The 15,919-nt window shown below is 43.7% G+C and overlaps 1 protein-coding gene across 1 annotated transcript in view; it reads left to right on the forward strand.

Annotated features, from left to right (window-relative positions):
* Window positions 1–2,663: 2,663 nt before the first annotated feature.
* Window positions 2,664–15,919, forward strand: part of KDM3B (lysine demethylase 3B) — a gene marked incomplete at both ends in the record, with an annotated part of 111,227 nt that continues 97,971 nt past the window's right edge. Inside the window, one exon of the mRNA XM_080702731.1 lies at window positions 2,664–2,861. Coding sequence (XP_080558857.1) covers window positions 2,664–2,861 — 198 coding nt within the window. The remainder of the gene's footprint in view (window positions 2,862–15,919) is intronic.

Genomic DNA, 15,919 nt, shown 5'->3' on the forward strand with positions numbered 1-15,919 from the left:
TGTGTGGCTCAAGTATTTGGACTTTTCTATTCTACCCTTTCTTCTCCCTTTGTTAACATTCTTCCAGTGTGTGTGGGTGAAATGTAGTTGCTTAGAAATCCAGGCAAGAGCCTCTGTCCCTAAGGCTTAGCCTTTCTTTATCAGTTGTGTTGATTTGCCAGGCAGCAAGTCAAGTTGCTTAGCCTGCTCCTAGTTACCTGCTTCAAATTGGTGGCACTTGCACTGAGTGCCAATAAAGTGTGCAGGAGGATATGACTGGCTTGACTACTTGCAGCAGAAGTTTTGTGAAGGTGAAATATAACCTAGAAAGAGTGGGAATTGTACCCGCCCTGAAAACAAAGGAAAGGCTTTGGAGATGGGATAGGACAGTGGTATGTGGTTAAAGAAGTTTAGAATTCAGTTTTTCTTTCTTTAAAACTGTTCCCATTTCACAGGGGTAAAGTTTGAACATCTTCAATGATTTTGTCCACTTTTTTCCTCTTCGTTTTAATTTTTATAATTGTTTTTTGGTTTGTTTTTGTGGTGCTGGGGACCAAACCCTAGGGCCTTGCACATGCTAGGCAAGAGCTCTCATACTAAGCTCTATCCCTTGCCCTATATTTGGGTTTTCCTACTGTTTACTTTCTGTGAAGCCAAGTGTGATACCATTTTTCATTTCTGAAGTTCCACTAGTATAGGAATCAATGTAAACTCCATGAGAGCAGGGGTTTTATTTATTGTGTCTCTAACACTTTGGAAAGTTCCTGCCATATTTGTTAAATGAATTTCCCCTTGCCCTTCCCATCCCTAGCTAATTGTCTCCAGTACTATGAGAAACCAGTCTTAGACACTGGAGTAGTAATTAAAGTTTCATATGGGAGAAAAATCCAAGCAGTTAATTTTGGTAGAAAATCTGCAAGGCAGATAGGTCCTGTAAGGATTTGCCCTTGTTTGCTTTCTTCCAACTAAAATTTATGGCCATGTCGTTTATTATTATTTTTTTTCCTTGGCACTGAGGATTGATTGGCTTGGCTACTCGGATATTCTACCTCCAAGCTATACCCCAGCCCTATTTTTATTTTTATTCTATTTATTTATTATATATTTTTGTGGATCTGGGGATGGGACCCAAGGGTATTCGACCTCAGTGGTATACCCCCCTGCCCTATTTTGTATTTTTATTTTGAAACAGGGTCTCGCTAAGTTGCACAGGGCCTCACTAAGTAGCTGAGGCTGTTTCTGAAAACCGCGATCCTCCTGTCTCAGCCACCCAAATTCTGGGATTATAAGTGTGTGCCACCATGCCTGGTGATGTTTCGTATTTTAAATTCAATAGTTGGTGTTCCCCAACCTTTGCTACAAGAAAAGTAAGTCAAGGATGTAGACAAGGTTATGGAGAGATTATGATTGGGTAGACCCAGAAGCCGTGGAGAATCCTCTACTCTTACCTATCTTTAGAAAAGATCAATGAAACAAGTAGCCACTTTTAAACCAACAGTTATGTGTTACTACTAGGCTCTTTATCTTTCTGGTTTGTATATACTTTCAGTCTCTGCATCCATGGGACCGTGGAACATGCTAATCTGACATTACCAGCATTAAATGACTGAGGTATTTCCCCCTGCCTTTTGTGAATAACAATCTAGCCAAGAAAATCTCAGCATCTTCCATTCTCTCCAGCTTCCTTTTCTAATCAGGATTAATCACCTGAATTAGGTGAATTCAGTCAGGAGTTATAGGACTGTTTGCCCTCTGCCCCACTTCTTCCATAAGATGAAGTACTACCGAATCAGGGAAAGAATCCCTTTGTTGATAGTCTCTTTCAAATTCCCCTAAAAGTTGTAAAACACCTAGACTTAGTAACATTAGCAAACTAGGAAGGGTAAGGTCCGTGGCGGGCAAAACGCTCAAGATGTTGATGGTACATTGGTTTTCGGCAAATGGAAAAAATTGCATTATCAAATCCTGGGGATATAAAGCATTGGGCCAATAGTTAAGGAACCTATGAAGTACTGGCAGTGTAGAATAAAACGGTATAATGTTATGGACCAATGAGAAGGAAGATATTATCTCTTATGAACCAATAGGGAGAACGTTTCCTAAAAGTTGACAGGGTAGCTAATATGTTTCAGGATATTAACTTAGCTCAAGTTAATATCCTGTTATCTGGGTTAATATCAAGTTAGCTGGGACATTAACTTAGCTCAGAACTTACCCCCTCTAGGTACTTTGTCCCTCACCCTCCACCCCGTCAAATATCTTTGGTGTTTGAGGAGGGAAATCACAAGTCTTCTCAGATATGGGGCCCAGTGGAGGAAGGCCTGGGCCGGGGAGGGTGCCTCGGGGGACTAAAGACCCGCCCACGGGCGCCCCCGCCGAACCTGCAATTCCCCTCCCGGCCGCAGGGGGCACTGCAGGCCCCGGGAGGCTGGGCGGGTGCTGCGGGGCCCGAGCTGCCGCCCCGCTCCGGAGCGCGGGGGGCGCTGTGCCGGGCCGGCCTGCGGCTCCGCTCCCGGCCACGGGGGGCGCTGCGCGGCGCCGGTGGTTGGTGGTGGCTGTTGGGGGGGTGGGGGGAGCGGCGGCCGCGGGTGGTGCGGAGGGAGGCCTTGCGGGCGGATCGGGCGCTCGGCGGCGGAGGCAGAGGGAGGCGGCGGGCGGGAGTGCGGGTCGGGCCGGCCCTGGCGATGGCGGACGCGGCGGCCTCCCCGGTGGGCAAGCGGCTGCTGCTTCTGTTCGCGGACAGCGCGGCCTCCGCTTCGGCCTCGGTCCCGGCGGCGGCGGCGGCGGCGGCCGGCGGAGATCCGGGGCCTGCGCTGCGCACTCGGGCCTGGCGGGCCGGCACGGTGCGGGCCATGAGTGGGGCGGTGCCCCAGGACCTGGCGGTGAGTGGCGGCCGAGGCGGGCACTCGAGGCCGGGGCTGCAGGGCCTGTGGGCGGCCTCCCCGGGGGCCTTTGTGAGGGGGCGGTGGGTTGGGGGTGACCCAGTTCCGCGCCCCCGGATCTCCTCAGCGCCCCCCTCCGGCTCCTCGGCACCCCGCGCCCCGGCCGGCATGGCTTCCGCGTCGGGGTGCGCGCCCCAGCTCACCCCCGAGGGCGGCCGGGGCGCCCGGACGGCCGCCGCCGCCGGCCAGGCCCCGCCTCCCGACGACCCTCGCCCGGGCCCGCACGCCGTCCGAGCGGGCGCTCGAACCCGGGGCGCGGGCCGCGGGCTGGGCGGGCGCCGGCGCGGCCCCGGGAGACGCGGAGCCCGAGCGGGCGGGAATGCGGGCAGTCGTGGAGGCGCGGAGGCTGCAGTTGGGGCTGCTCGGGGCTTTTTATCTGGCTGTTACTTCCTTCTCGTCTGAGCCGGGCTCGGCCTGGCGGTCTTCGAAAAGACCAGCTCTCAGGACTGTTCGGAGCTCTCTTCTCTTCCAGCCTCTGGGTGACAGGAGCTGCAGTTGTTTCTTTTTGCTAAGTTTGCGGTGTCTTAGTATCCGAATGGGGCTGGAGGCTGGTGCTTTTTTGCTCCCAGCTCGGCTGCTCCTCCAACCTTGGGAGAGGTTTTGTTTTGAAACTTTGTTGGGATTGGCCGCTTTTGCATGCTTGCCTTGATGTATTTTGTGATTCAAGTTGTTCAGTAATAAGACTTAACTAGCATTTGGGACCATGATGTGTTATTTTTGTTAATGTAGCGGCAAAATATTGTCTTTGAGTTTTGGCAGGCCTCTTTAGTTCCTCCTCATTCTCATAGCCGCCCTGGCTTCTCTGGATGAGATAAGGGAATGAAAAATGGGGGTGGGGGTCTTTTGGAATGCACTGGATCAGCAAGCGGAAGGTAAATCTTGAGGAACTTGCTTCTGGAGACGTTTTCTTCGCTCTAAATGGGAACGCATTTTGTGAAATTCGGAAGTAATGTAGGTTTCTGATGTTGGTTTTTCTGCCTATTGATCAACAGTGTTAGACTGTTTTTCCCGATATGCAAGCTTTATTGGTGGTTTGGTTTGTGCCTGGCTTAGACTTTTCTTCTGCTGTTTGAATTCACTTCCTTTGATCTTTCTTTGTGCCCCGTAAGAAAGGCTGCTAGGACATTTATGAGGCGTTAGTGTGGCGAATTTGTAAAAAGATACCAGGAATGTAAGAGGATGGTGATGATAGTTAAGATGGGGAATTGGATCTAAATTCCTCTGTGCTTTCTTTAGAAGATGGCTGGGATGGGGGAGAGGTGTTCTTTTCAGTGCCAGTAATTCACCCCTGGAAGCAAAACATACTTGAGATCCACTCTTATGTGCATACTTTGACCTAAGGCATAGTCCATCCCAGCTTTTCAGTTGGGGTTTTATTTTCTAGTTCTTTCAGTGGCTGTTTCCTCCATCAGATGAATTGCTAATGAGCTCTGCACCTGAAATGGCTACCCATTCACTTTGTTGTTTGCGAGGCTCCCTAAGGGCGAAAGCTTACTGAGATGCTGGACACCTACTAAGCTAAATACTGAATAATTTTACCACCTGGCACAGAAACTGGGTTCTCAGACCAAATAAAAAGTTGCAACGATTCTTAGAAATCAAAGCAAGGTGTTCTTAACAACTGTGTTAAGGTCTTGCATGAGGCTGTGTAAAAACAGAAGCAAAGGCACATTTGGTTTTTGAGAATGCTTGTCTTGTATGTATGTCCAGGGACATGGATGAAAAAACAGCCACAACAAAACTTTAGATTTTTTTTTTTTTACCAGCTTGCAAAATTGTCCAAGAATTGCTGTTATGTTGAGGTGCTATTAATGTGAATGACTATTATAAAATGAGAACTGGCAGTTTTGTTTTCCTTTTTCATTGAAGAGATTTCCTTTGGACCCTGGTCATGTGGACCTTTCCAATTTGCACCACACACTGTAGTAAACACAACTATCTTCCAATCAAAAGTGTTCTTCCTGTACTCAAGGGTGGAGTTTGCACGAAGCTGGCCTGTGATTGGGCAGATTTTCTTTCAGTTATGTTTAAGATGTTTTCAGGCATGCTTGGTTTTGAGTAATGCATAGCAGGGCGCCCCCTGTTAAGGATGAGTAATTGAGGGTTGGGTAAATGAGTTTCTGAAGTGATTGAAAACATGCTTCTCAGTTTTAGGCACCATTAATATTCTTTTTCTAAATCGTTTTTGATCCAGAAGTCCTTCAAAATATAGGACAGATACATTTAAATGAAACCTTTTTTGGAAACAATACTAAAACCTTGTGCTCCCTTAAGACAGGATATGTGTGTGTGGGGGGGGGAGTCAGGATGCTCTTGATTGGGAATTTTGTTGATCAGGGTCTTACAGGTGGGCTTCTTCACCAGCAAATCTTTCCTTACAAATAACTACTGATAAATAAAGCCAAAATAGGAAAACAACTCTTTTCTCCCTTTGTCTTTCATGGAATAGTCTTTCAAATATATTTTCTTAAGGCCCTGATGCAAACTTAATTTTACAGGTTTTTTGCATTTTTCCCTAGTTCTTTTCTAACCCAGTTGTCCTTTTTGTGTTTCTAAATTATTATTGGTCCATATAGTTGCATAGACTTTGGGACTTTCACATGTACAGGTACAATAGATAGAGACCCCAAAAATTGGATTTTATTTTTGTTATTATAAAGTCAAAACTTACTATTTGCAAAATGTCAAACAGTGATTCACGCGAAAATCCAGCAGTCATCCTCTATATGTCCTCATTTCCAAAGAAGGGTAAATTATCTTTGCTCATCTTTCTTTCTTCCTTTCTCTCTTTCTTTCTTTCTTTTTTTTTTTTTTTTTTTTTTTTTTTTTGGCAGTACTGGGAATGGAACCCAGGGGCATTCTGCCTACAACCCTAGCTCTATTTTTTATTCTTTATTTTTTGAAATAGGTTCTCAGTAAATTGCGGAGGGCCTCACAAAGTAGCTGAGGCTGGCTGCGAACCTTTGATCTTCCTGTCTCAGCCTCCCAAGTACTGAGATTACAAGTGTGTGCCACCATGTCTGGCTCTCTTAGCTCATGTTTCTTAAGGGTTGTACAAAGAGTATGAAAACATCTGTTTAAAAGGGGTTGCTTTTTTTTTTTTTTTTTTTTTTAGCAAATAATCCCCCCCCACACACACACACACACCATACTGGAGTTTTCTAATGAGCTCAATGCCATCCTTTTTTGTTTTTTATTCTGAGACAGGATCTGTCTAAATAGGCCTTGAGCTTTGGATCCTCCTACCTCAGCCTCTAGTTGCTAGGATTACAGACATGCACCACTGCACCTGGCAGCAAATGATATCTTACTTTACAATATCTGCAGCTTGTTTTTTTTTTTCTTAATTTAGTAATATGTCATGGATATTAACAGCTCTATATAATCCCCATCCCCCCCAACCCCCCCCAAAAAAAAAAAAACAAGGCTTCACACATTAGGTAAGTTCTACATATGAGCAACACACCCCACACCCCCCTTTTTTTCTTTTCTTTTTTTTTTTTTTGTGTGTGTGTGTGGCACTGGGGATGGAACCTAGGGGCATTTTACTTTCAAGTGACACCCTCAGCCCTATTTTTTATTATTTATTTTGTGTCCACCACCATGCCCAGCTTTTTTTTTTTTTTCTTTATTAATTTTGTGGTACTGGGGGTTGAACCCACAAGCATTCTGAGCTATACCCACAACCTCTGAGCTATACCCACAGCCCCATTTTTTTTTTTTTTTTTTTTTTTTGAAAACAGGGTCTCACTAAGTTGCCGAGAGCCTTGTTAAATTGCTGAGGCTGGTTTCAAACCTGCAATCCTCCTGTTTTAGCCTCTATAGTACTGGGATTACAGGTGTGTGCCACCACACCAGGATCTTTTTTTTTTTTTTTTTTGGTACAGGGGGTTGAACCCAGGAGCATTCAACCTCAAAGGATATACCCCCAACCCTTTTCTTCGAAAAATTTTATTTTGAAACAGGGTCTCACTAGGTTGATGAGAGTCTTGCTACATTGTAAAGGCTGTCCTGGAACCTGGGATCCTCCTGTCTCAGCATCCCAAGTACTGAGGTTACAGGTGTGCACGACCACACCTGCTTCCAGATTTTTTTTAACTATCTTATATGCAGTAGAAAGGATAAGCCATAATTTTTTTTAGCTCTTTTCTATTTTGGTGGACATTTAAATTATTTAAAGTTTTTGTTGTTGTTGTTTTTGTTTAAGCTGAGCACTTCAGTCTCAGTATTGGGAGGCTGAGACAGGAGGATTGTAGGCTTGAGGCCAGCCTCAGCAACTTAGTGAGACCCAGTTTCAAAATAGGGTTTGGGTTATAGTTCAGAGATAGAATGGCCAGTAACACCACAAAAAAATAATTTTTTTGTGGGGGGGAACCAAAAACTCTACCATTAATATTCTTGTACATGTATCTTTTATGTTAATTAGATTTCTTTCCTTCCTTCCTTTTCAAGTGTGTGTATGTATGTATGTTTGTATGGTATGTATGTGTGTGTGGTGCTGGGGATTGAACCCAGGGGCATACTACCTCCAAATGACATCCTAGCCCTATTTATATTTATTTATTTATATTTTTCGCTACTGGGGGGTGGAACCCAGGGGCATTCTACCTTCGAGGTACACCTCCAGCCCTTTTTTTTTTTTTTTTTTGGTGGTGGTACTGGTGTTCCTGGAAGCCCTTCTACCTCTGGGCTACACTCCCAGACCTATTTTTACATTTTTATTTGGAAACAGGGTCTCCTAAGCCAGCATGAGCTGCTGGCTTCGAACTTGCACGATCCTCCTGTCTCTGCCTCGGAAGTGCGGGGATTACAAGCGTGCGCCACCACGCCCGGCTCCAGCCCTATTTTTTATTCTTTATTTTTGAAACAGGGTCTCACTGAGTTGTAGAGGGCCTCACTAAGTAGCAGAGGCTGTCCTCAAACCGTGGTCCTCCTGTCTCACACTCCCAAATGCTGGGATTACAAGCATGCACCACCATGCCCAGCTTATTTTATTTATTTTGAAACAGGATCTCACAACATTGATTCGAGCCTCACTGAATTGCTGAGACTGGTTTTGAACATGCGATCCTCCTGTCTCATCCTCCCAAATACTGGGATTACAAGTGTACACCACCATGCCTGGTTTATTTTATTTTATTTTATTTTATTTTATTTTTTGGTGATACTAGGAGTGGAACCCAGGGGCTTTTATACCTCCGGGCAATACTCCCAGACCTATTTTATACTTTATTGGAAACAGGGTCTCACTAAGTTGCTGAGAGCTTCACCAAGTAACTGAGGCTGGCTTTGAACCTGCGCAATCCTCCTGTTTTAGCCTCCCAAGCACTGGGATTAAAAGGAAGCACCACCACACCCAGCATTATTATTATTAGTGTGTGTGTGGTACTTCGGATGGAACCCTGGGGCATTCTACCTCCGAGCTGTACCCCAGCCCTTTTTTGGGGGGAGGGGGATGGGGATGGGAGCCCGGGGCATTTGAACTCTGAGCTACACCCTCTGCCCTATTTTTTATTCTTTATTTTGAAACAGTCTCACTAAGTTGCCGAGGGCCTCACTAAGTATAGCTGAGCCACCCACTAACCTCGATCCTTCAGTCTCAGCCTCCTGAATGCGAATGCTGGGATTACAAGCATGCACCACCACGCCCGGCTCTATTCTTTACTTTGGAACTGGTTCCTACTGAGTTGCAAAGGGCCTCATAAAGTAGCTGAGGCTGTCCTTGAACTGTGATGCTCTGTCCTTGAACTGTGATGCTCTGGTCTCAGCCTCCCAAATGCTGGGATTACAAGCGAGTGCCACCACGCCTGGCTCTTATTATTTTGAAACAGGGTCTGGCTATCTAATGTTGGGATTGTTAGAGTTTGTGTATGTATTTTGCTTAATTTTTTTTTTTAACTGAGGATTGAACTCAGGGCATTGTGCATCCTAGGCACTGAACTATATCGTCAGCTTGAGTATATTTATTTTTCTATTTCATTAGGTAATGCTAGGTTATTTTTCAGTAAGATTATAATGTTTCACACTGTCACTAACAGTGCATGTGGAGTGCGTGTTTTCCTTTGCCTATGCCATCAGTAGTGTCCTCAGTCTTTTCATTCTTGCCAAACTGATAGATGAAAAATAGGATCTAGAATATTTGTTTCTACTGGTCTTTTTCTCTGCATATTGACCTTTTACATTCTTTTAAGCTATTTATGCATATCTTTTGCCATTTGAGAAAAATAGGTGTTGTCTTAGCACTTTATGTAAGTTTTGTGCATGGATTAACTCCATTACCTGTCTACTGTGTTGAGATCATTTTCTCATTTGTCTTTTGATTTGGTTTATTAATTATTTATTTTGGTACCGTGGTTGGAACTCTGGGGCATTCTACCTCTGAGCTACACCCCCAGCCCTATTTTTTATTCTTTATTTTGAAACAGGGTCTCACTGAGTTGCAAAGGGCCTCACTAATCTTCAAACCACTAACCTCCTGAATTGTTAATGGCTTGCTTTGCATACAGAAAGAAGAATTTTTATGTCATCAGAATTGGGCTGAGGGTGTAGCTCAGAGGTAAATGTTCCTGGGTTCAATCCCCCGTACTGCAAAAAAAAAAAAAAAAAAGACACTCAGACTCCCCCCTCCAGCCCCTCTCCCCCATGTATTAAGGATTGAACCCAGGGACCTTCTACCTCTGGGCTACACTCCTAGGAACGTGCCCCCCTTCCAGTTTTTCTGTTGGGACTGAGAATTGGACCCCAGGGGCATTCTACCTCTAAGCTACACTCCCAGCCCTATTTTGAAACAGGGTCTGACTAGGTTAATGAGAGTCTTACTACTTGCCAAGGCTGTTCGCTTAACTTGCTATCCTCCTAAGTAATAGAATTACAGGCATGAACCACCATACCTGGCTTTATTTTTTTGTTTTGAAACAGGGTCTCACTAGGTTGCTGAGGCTGTGATCCTTCTGTCTCACTCGAAGAACTGGGATTATAGGCATGTATGGCCACACTGACTCACTCAGACTTTTCTTTTTCCCTTCCTTTTTTTTTTTTTTTTTTTTTTTTTTTTTTGCGGTACTGGGGATTGAACACAGGGGCAGTCTAACTCTGAGCTACACCCCCAGCCCTGTTTTTTATTCTTTATTTTGAAACAGGGTCTCACTGAGTTGCAAAGGGCCTCTCTGAGTCTCTGAGTAGGTGAGGCTGCCTGCAAACAGTGATCCTCCTGTCTCTGCCTCCCCAAATCTGGGATTACAAACATGGGCCACCACGTCCAGGTTTTGTTTTTTTGTTTTGTTTTGTTTTTTGTTTTTTTTGTTTTTTTTTTTTTGTTTTTTTTTAAACAGTACTGGGGATTGAACCCAGGGGTATTCTATCTCCAAATTATATCCCCATCCCTATTTTTTCTTCTTTAATTTGAAACAGGGTCTCATTAAGTTGCAGAGGGCCTCATTAAGTTGCAGAGGGTTTAAGTAGCTGAGGCTAGTTGTGAACCTGTGATCCTCCCAGTGAACCTGTAATCCTCTCACCTTAGCCTCCCGTGTACTGGGATTACAAACATGCCCACCAAGCCTGGCTGGGAGATCTTTTTTTTCTACTAAGTAAACAATTGTGGCAGCACCAATTTTATTAAATAAACTATTCTTTTCTTGCAGTGTGGTGAAATGAAATGGGGCTATAAGTATACTACCTAATTTTTTTAATTTTTTTTATGATACTGGGTATTGAACCTAGAGGCATTCTACTTCTGAGCTTCATCCCCTGTGTGTGTGTGTGTGTGTGTGTGTGTGTGTGTGTGTGTGTGTGTGTGTTACTGGGGATGGAACCCAGGGGCATTCTACCTCTAATGCCCTAGTTTTTTTATTTTTTATTTTCTGTACTGGGGATGGAATCCAGAGGCATTCTGCCTCTGGGCTATACCCACAGCCCTATTTTATAATTTATTTGGAAACAGGGTCTCACTAAGTTGCTGAGAGCCTCACTAAGTAGCTGAGGCTAGATTCGAACCTGTGTGATCCTCCTGTCCCAGCCTCCCTAGTGCTGGGATTACAAGGATGTGCCACCACGCCCGACTAGGGCATTCTAACTCTGAGCCATACTTCTAGTCCTGTTTTGAAACAGGGTGTCACTAAATTTGTTCAAGGCCTCACTAAATTACTGAGGCTGATGATGGGAAACCTGTGACACTCCTGTCTCCGTCTCCCAAATCCTGAGATTACAGATTTGCACAATTCTTATCACTTAACCTTTCATCTCTATCTCAGGGAAGGATGGGCTGGAAAATACTTCTTTACTTTGATTCAAGATAATATAATAACTGTAGCAATGGCCTGGCTAGTACCATGTTATTTCTGAGTAGAACTCTCTTCCAAGAAGAATGAAAGTGTATCTGCCTTATTTTTTTACATCAACCTTTTCTCTTTGTCTCATGGTGCAGGGTAGGTGTGCTCAAATATTTCTCTGATGTTTCTAAGTAATGCGATCATAGTCAGGTTCAGGATAGTATCATATACTGTACAGTCCTCTACCTATAGTCAAACCTAGAATTTCAGCTTTAATTTAAATACAATTGTGGCTTTTAAATTTTTTTAATTAATTAATTATTTATTTATTTATTTAGTGGTACTGGGGGACTTTATACATATGGACTATACTCCTATCCCTATTCTATATTTTATTTGGAAACAGAGTGTCTAAATTGCTGAGAGCCTCCCTAATTTGCTGAGGCTTACTTTGAACCTATGATCTTCCTGTTTTAGCCTCCCAAGTACTGGGATTACAAACATGGACCGCCACACCCAGCTGTATTTTTTTATTTTGAAACCGGTCTTCCCAGGTTGCTGAGGCTGTCCTTGAATTTGTAATTCTCTGTCAGGCTCCAATTACTGGGATTATAGGCATGCACCCCAAACAAATGTTTAAACTGGGCATGGGGACCCATGCTTGTGATCCCAGGATTTGGGAGGCTGAGACTGGAGTATTCGAGGTTCACTACAGCCTCAGCCCTTTGCAACTCAGTGAGACTCTGTTTCAAAATAAAGAATGAAAACAGGGTTGGGGTGTAGCTCAGAGGTAGAATGCCCCTGGGTTCCATACCCAGTACTGCAATACTGTAATAATAATAATAATAATAATAATAATAATAATAATAAATTAAATAAAGTGACCTTAAATTTTCAAAAGTTAAACTGGGCATATTGGGGCCAGGATGTAGCTCAGTGGCAAAGTGCCTGCTTTGTAGGTGTGGTGCTTTGGGTTCCATCCTCCCTTCCAAAAAAGACCAAAAAAAAAAAAAAAAGCCCCTTTAAACTGGGCATATTGGCACATGCTTGTAATCTGTACTTGGGAGGCTGAGACAGGAGGATCCCAGGTTCTCAGCCAGCTCAGCAATTTAGTGAGGCTGGCAACTTAGTGAGACACTCTTTCAAAATAAAAGAATAGGGTTGAGAGTATAGCTCAGAGGTCAAATGCCCTTGGATTCCATCCCCAGTACCATACATATACACAAAAAAGATAAAAATATGAGTGATCTCATGATGGCTTATGCTATCATGTGATCATGTGTTACTGGGGATTGAACTCAGGGGCATTCTACCTTTTAGCTACACCCCCATTCTTACTTTTATTCTTTATTTTGAAACAGGGTCTTATTAAATTGCAGAGGGTCTCACTAATTAGCTGAGGCTGGCCGTGAACCTTAGATCCTCCTGCCTCAGCCTCCTAAGTACTGATGAACCTGCAATCCTCCCTCAGCCTCCCAAGTACTGGAATTATACAAGTGTGGGCCACTATGTTTGGCCTTTTTTTTTTTTTTTTTTTTTGTGCTAGGGATCAAACTGGACATTCATTCTACTTGGAGCCACACCTCCACTTCTATTTTATTTTTTGTTTTGAAACGGTCTTGCTGAGTTGCTGAGGCTGGCCTCAAATACTCTGATCCTCCTGTCTTAACCTCCCAGGTACTGGGATTGAAGCTGTGTATCACCATGCCTGGCTGCTATGCTCTTTCCATTAAAGTAAATAGAATATGTTTTTGTGAATCAGTGTGTGGTTTGGAAAACTTTAAATAAAAACGCAATTGTACTTATTTGAGTTAAAGAATGTATACTAATTGTGAGCCCTTCTAAGCACAGTTTTTCAGGCACTCAAGTGATTTGTGTAGTAAATATATACTTATTTATTTTTGTGGTACTTGGGGTGGAACCAGGGGCATTCTACCTTCAAGCTACACCCTCGGCCCTATTCTTTACTCTTTACTTTAAAACAGGGTCTCACTGAGTTACAAAGGACCTCACTAAGTAGCTGAGGCTGTGAACCACGATCCTCCTCCCAAATGCTGGAATTAAAAGCGTGTGCCACCATGCTCAGCTGTTAATTTTTATTTCATTTTGAGATGGGTTTCACTGTTTTGGCCAGCCTGGCCCTTAGCTTTGGGGCTCAAACTGTCCTCCTGCTTAAGCTTCTAGAATAGTTGGGACTATCAGCATGTGCTACTTGAATGGCTTAGTTTTTTTTTTTTTTTTTTTTTTAATTTGTGGTTTGTGTGTATGTGATTTTTTTTTTTTTAAGGTACTGGGGATACGTCTGGGCTATACTCCCAGACCTATTTTTATACTTTTTTATTTGGAAACAGGGTTTCTTAAGCCAGCACAGCTGGCTTTGAACCTGGGCGATCCTCCTGTCTCCGCCTCCCAAGCACAGGGATTACTAGCGTGTGCCACCACGCCTGGCCTTGATTTTTTTTATTTTTTAATATTTTTGGGTGGGTCTGGGGATGGAACCCAGGAGCATTCGACCTCCAAGCTACACCCTGCCCTATTTTTTTATTCTTTATTTTGAAACCGGGTCTCACTGAGTTGCAGAGGGCCTCACTAAGTAGCTGAGGCTGTCCTCGAACCATGACCCTCCAGTCTCAGCCTCCCAAAAATTGGGATTACAAGCGTGCACCACCAAGCCTGACTGATTTTTTTTTTTTTTTTTTAATAGCTCTCTTTCTGGTTTTGGTGCTGGAGGTTGAACCCAGGGCCTTGTACATCTTGACCACATAGTTTACCACTGAGCTACATCTCTAGCCCCTAAGAGGTCTATCTTAATTTATCTTGGCATTCTATTAAGGCCCTATAGTATGTCCACCAGTGACTACATTATACCTCAGTCAAATTACTGCACACTGCCCTATTTTTTATTCTTTATTTTGAAACAGGGTTTCACTAAGTTGCAGAGGGCCTCACTAAGTAGCTGAGGCTGTCTGCAAACTGCGATCCTCCGGTCTAAGGCTCCTGAATACTGGGATTATAAGCGTGCTCCACCACGCCCTTTGCAGACCTTTTCTGTCTGTCTCTGTCTCTCTCTGTCTCTCTCTGTCTCTCTCTCTCTCTCTCTCTCTCTCTCTCTCTCTCTCTCTCTCTTTTTCTGGTACTGGGGATGGAACTCAGGGACATTCCACCTCCAAGCTACACCCCCAGCCCTATTTTTTATTCTTTATTTTGAAACAGGGTCTCACTGAGTTGCAAAGGGCCTAAGTAGCTGAGGCTGTCCATGAACCGTGATCTTTTGGTCTCAGCCTCCCAAATGCTGGGATTACAAGCTGCCTTGGCAAGACCTTTCCTCTTAATTACCCACATGTTTATACGGAACTTGCTTCACTAACTTCCACGTGCTCCTTTCCTGCTTTAGCACTCATTTGCATGGGTCTAATCCCAATTTGTTCTGGTTGATTTTGTTTTCCCTCCATAGACTCAGAATGGTGGGTAAGAAACATGGTATTATCTTTTGGTGGTACTGGGGTTCCAGGAAACCCTTCTACCTCCGGGCTACACTCCCAGACATATATATATACACACACACACACACACACACACATACATACATATACATACATATATATATATATATATATTTTTTTTTTTTTAAACAAGGTCTCTTAAGCCAGCACAGCTGGCTTCAAACCTGCTAGAAACATCTCTTGTTGGTGATTTTTTTTTTTTAACAGCTGGGGTGGGTTTCTGTAGGCTTTGCCTCCTCAAGGCCTGGGGGGACACACCACCTGTTGTTGCTTCTTAGTTTCCCTCTGCCTTTGGCAGTTTGTTGGTTTTTAAGCCCTCCCCACCTCACTGTCTCCACTGCTAAAATGTCTTGTTCTATACAATCTGCCTGGTTGATCAGTAGTGACTCTACTACTGGTTGTTTAGGTGTGGTCTCTGAGTTTTGCAAGTGCAGAAACAGCATCGAGTAAGTATGGAAGTAATTAGGCTCTAGGGGACTGACTCTTACTAACCATATTCTCTAGAGACTAATTTGAAAATCCATATGCAAGGTTATTAATTTACAGTGGGAGATATACCTATACAGAGAGCATGAGAGCTGGCTTCTGATCTACTCAAGAGACCAAATTACAGATAAGGATCTTTAGTGTGCATAGACTTAGTCAAGGACCAAAAGGATATTTACAGCAAGTAGCCAGCTTAGTGGTCCTCTACTTTCCTAGTATGTTCTACCTTCCTTTGCTTTCTTCCCCCCTTACTCTTTACTTTTAATGTTGTCACTCATTGAAACCCATAAAGAAAAAAGAAGCCTGTCCGTTCTTCACGCCTATCCATTTTAGAAGCTATAACCTCTATAAAAGCCTTTCTGAATCCCCAGCATGTTTTTGTTCTTTGGTTCTTTAGCACTTTTGGCATTTGATTATAGTCTGTCTGCTTTTCTTTCTTGCTGTACTGGGGATTGAATCCAGGGGCATTCTACTCCACACTATATCCCCAGCCCTATCTTTAATTCTTTATTTTGAAATGGAGTCTCACTGAATTGCAGAGGGCTTCAAAAAGTAGCTGAGGCTAGCCACAAACCTATAAATCCTCCTGTCTCAGCCTCCCATGCACTAGGATTACAAGCGTGTGCTCCCATGCCTAGGTTTATAGTTCTTCTATAATATACATAGCTTGCTTATCTCCCCTACTAGGTTAAAGATTTCCAGAAAATAGAGAACACATGTATTTTTCCATTACCGTTTTATA

This window comes from Muscardinus avellanarius (genome assembly GCF_963383645.1).
Source record: "Muscardinus avellanarius genome assembly, chromosome: 1".
Taxonomy (NCBI): Eukaryota; Metazoa; Chordata; class Mammalia; order Rodentia; family Gliridae; genus Muscardinus; species Muscardinus avellanarius.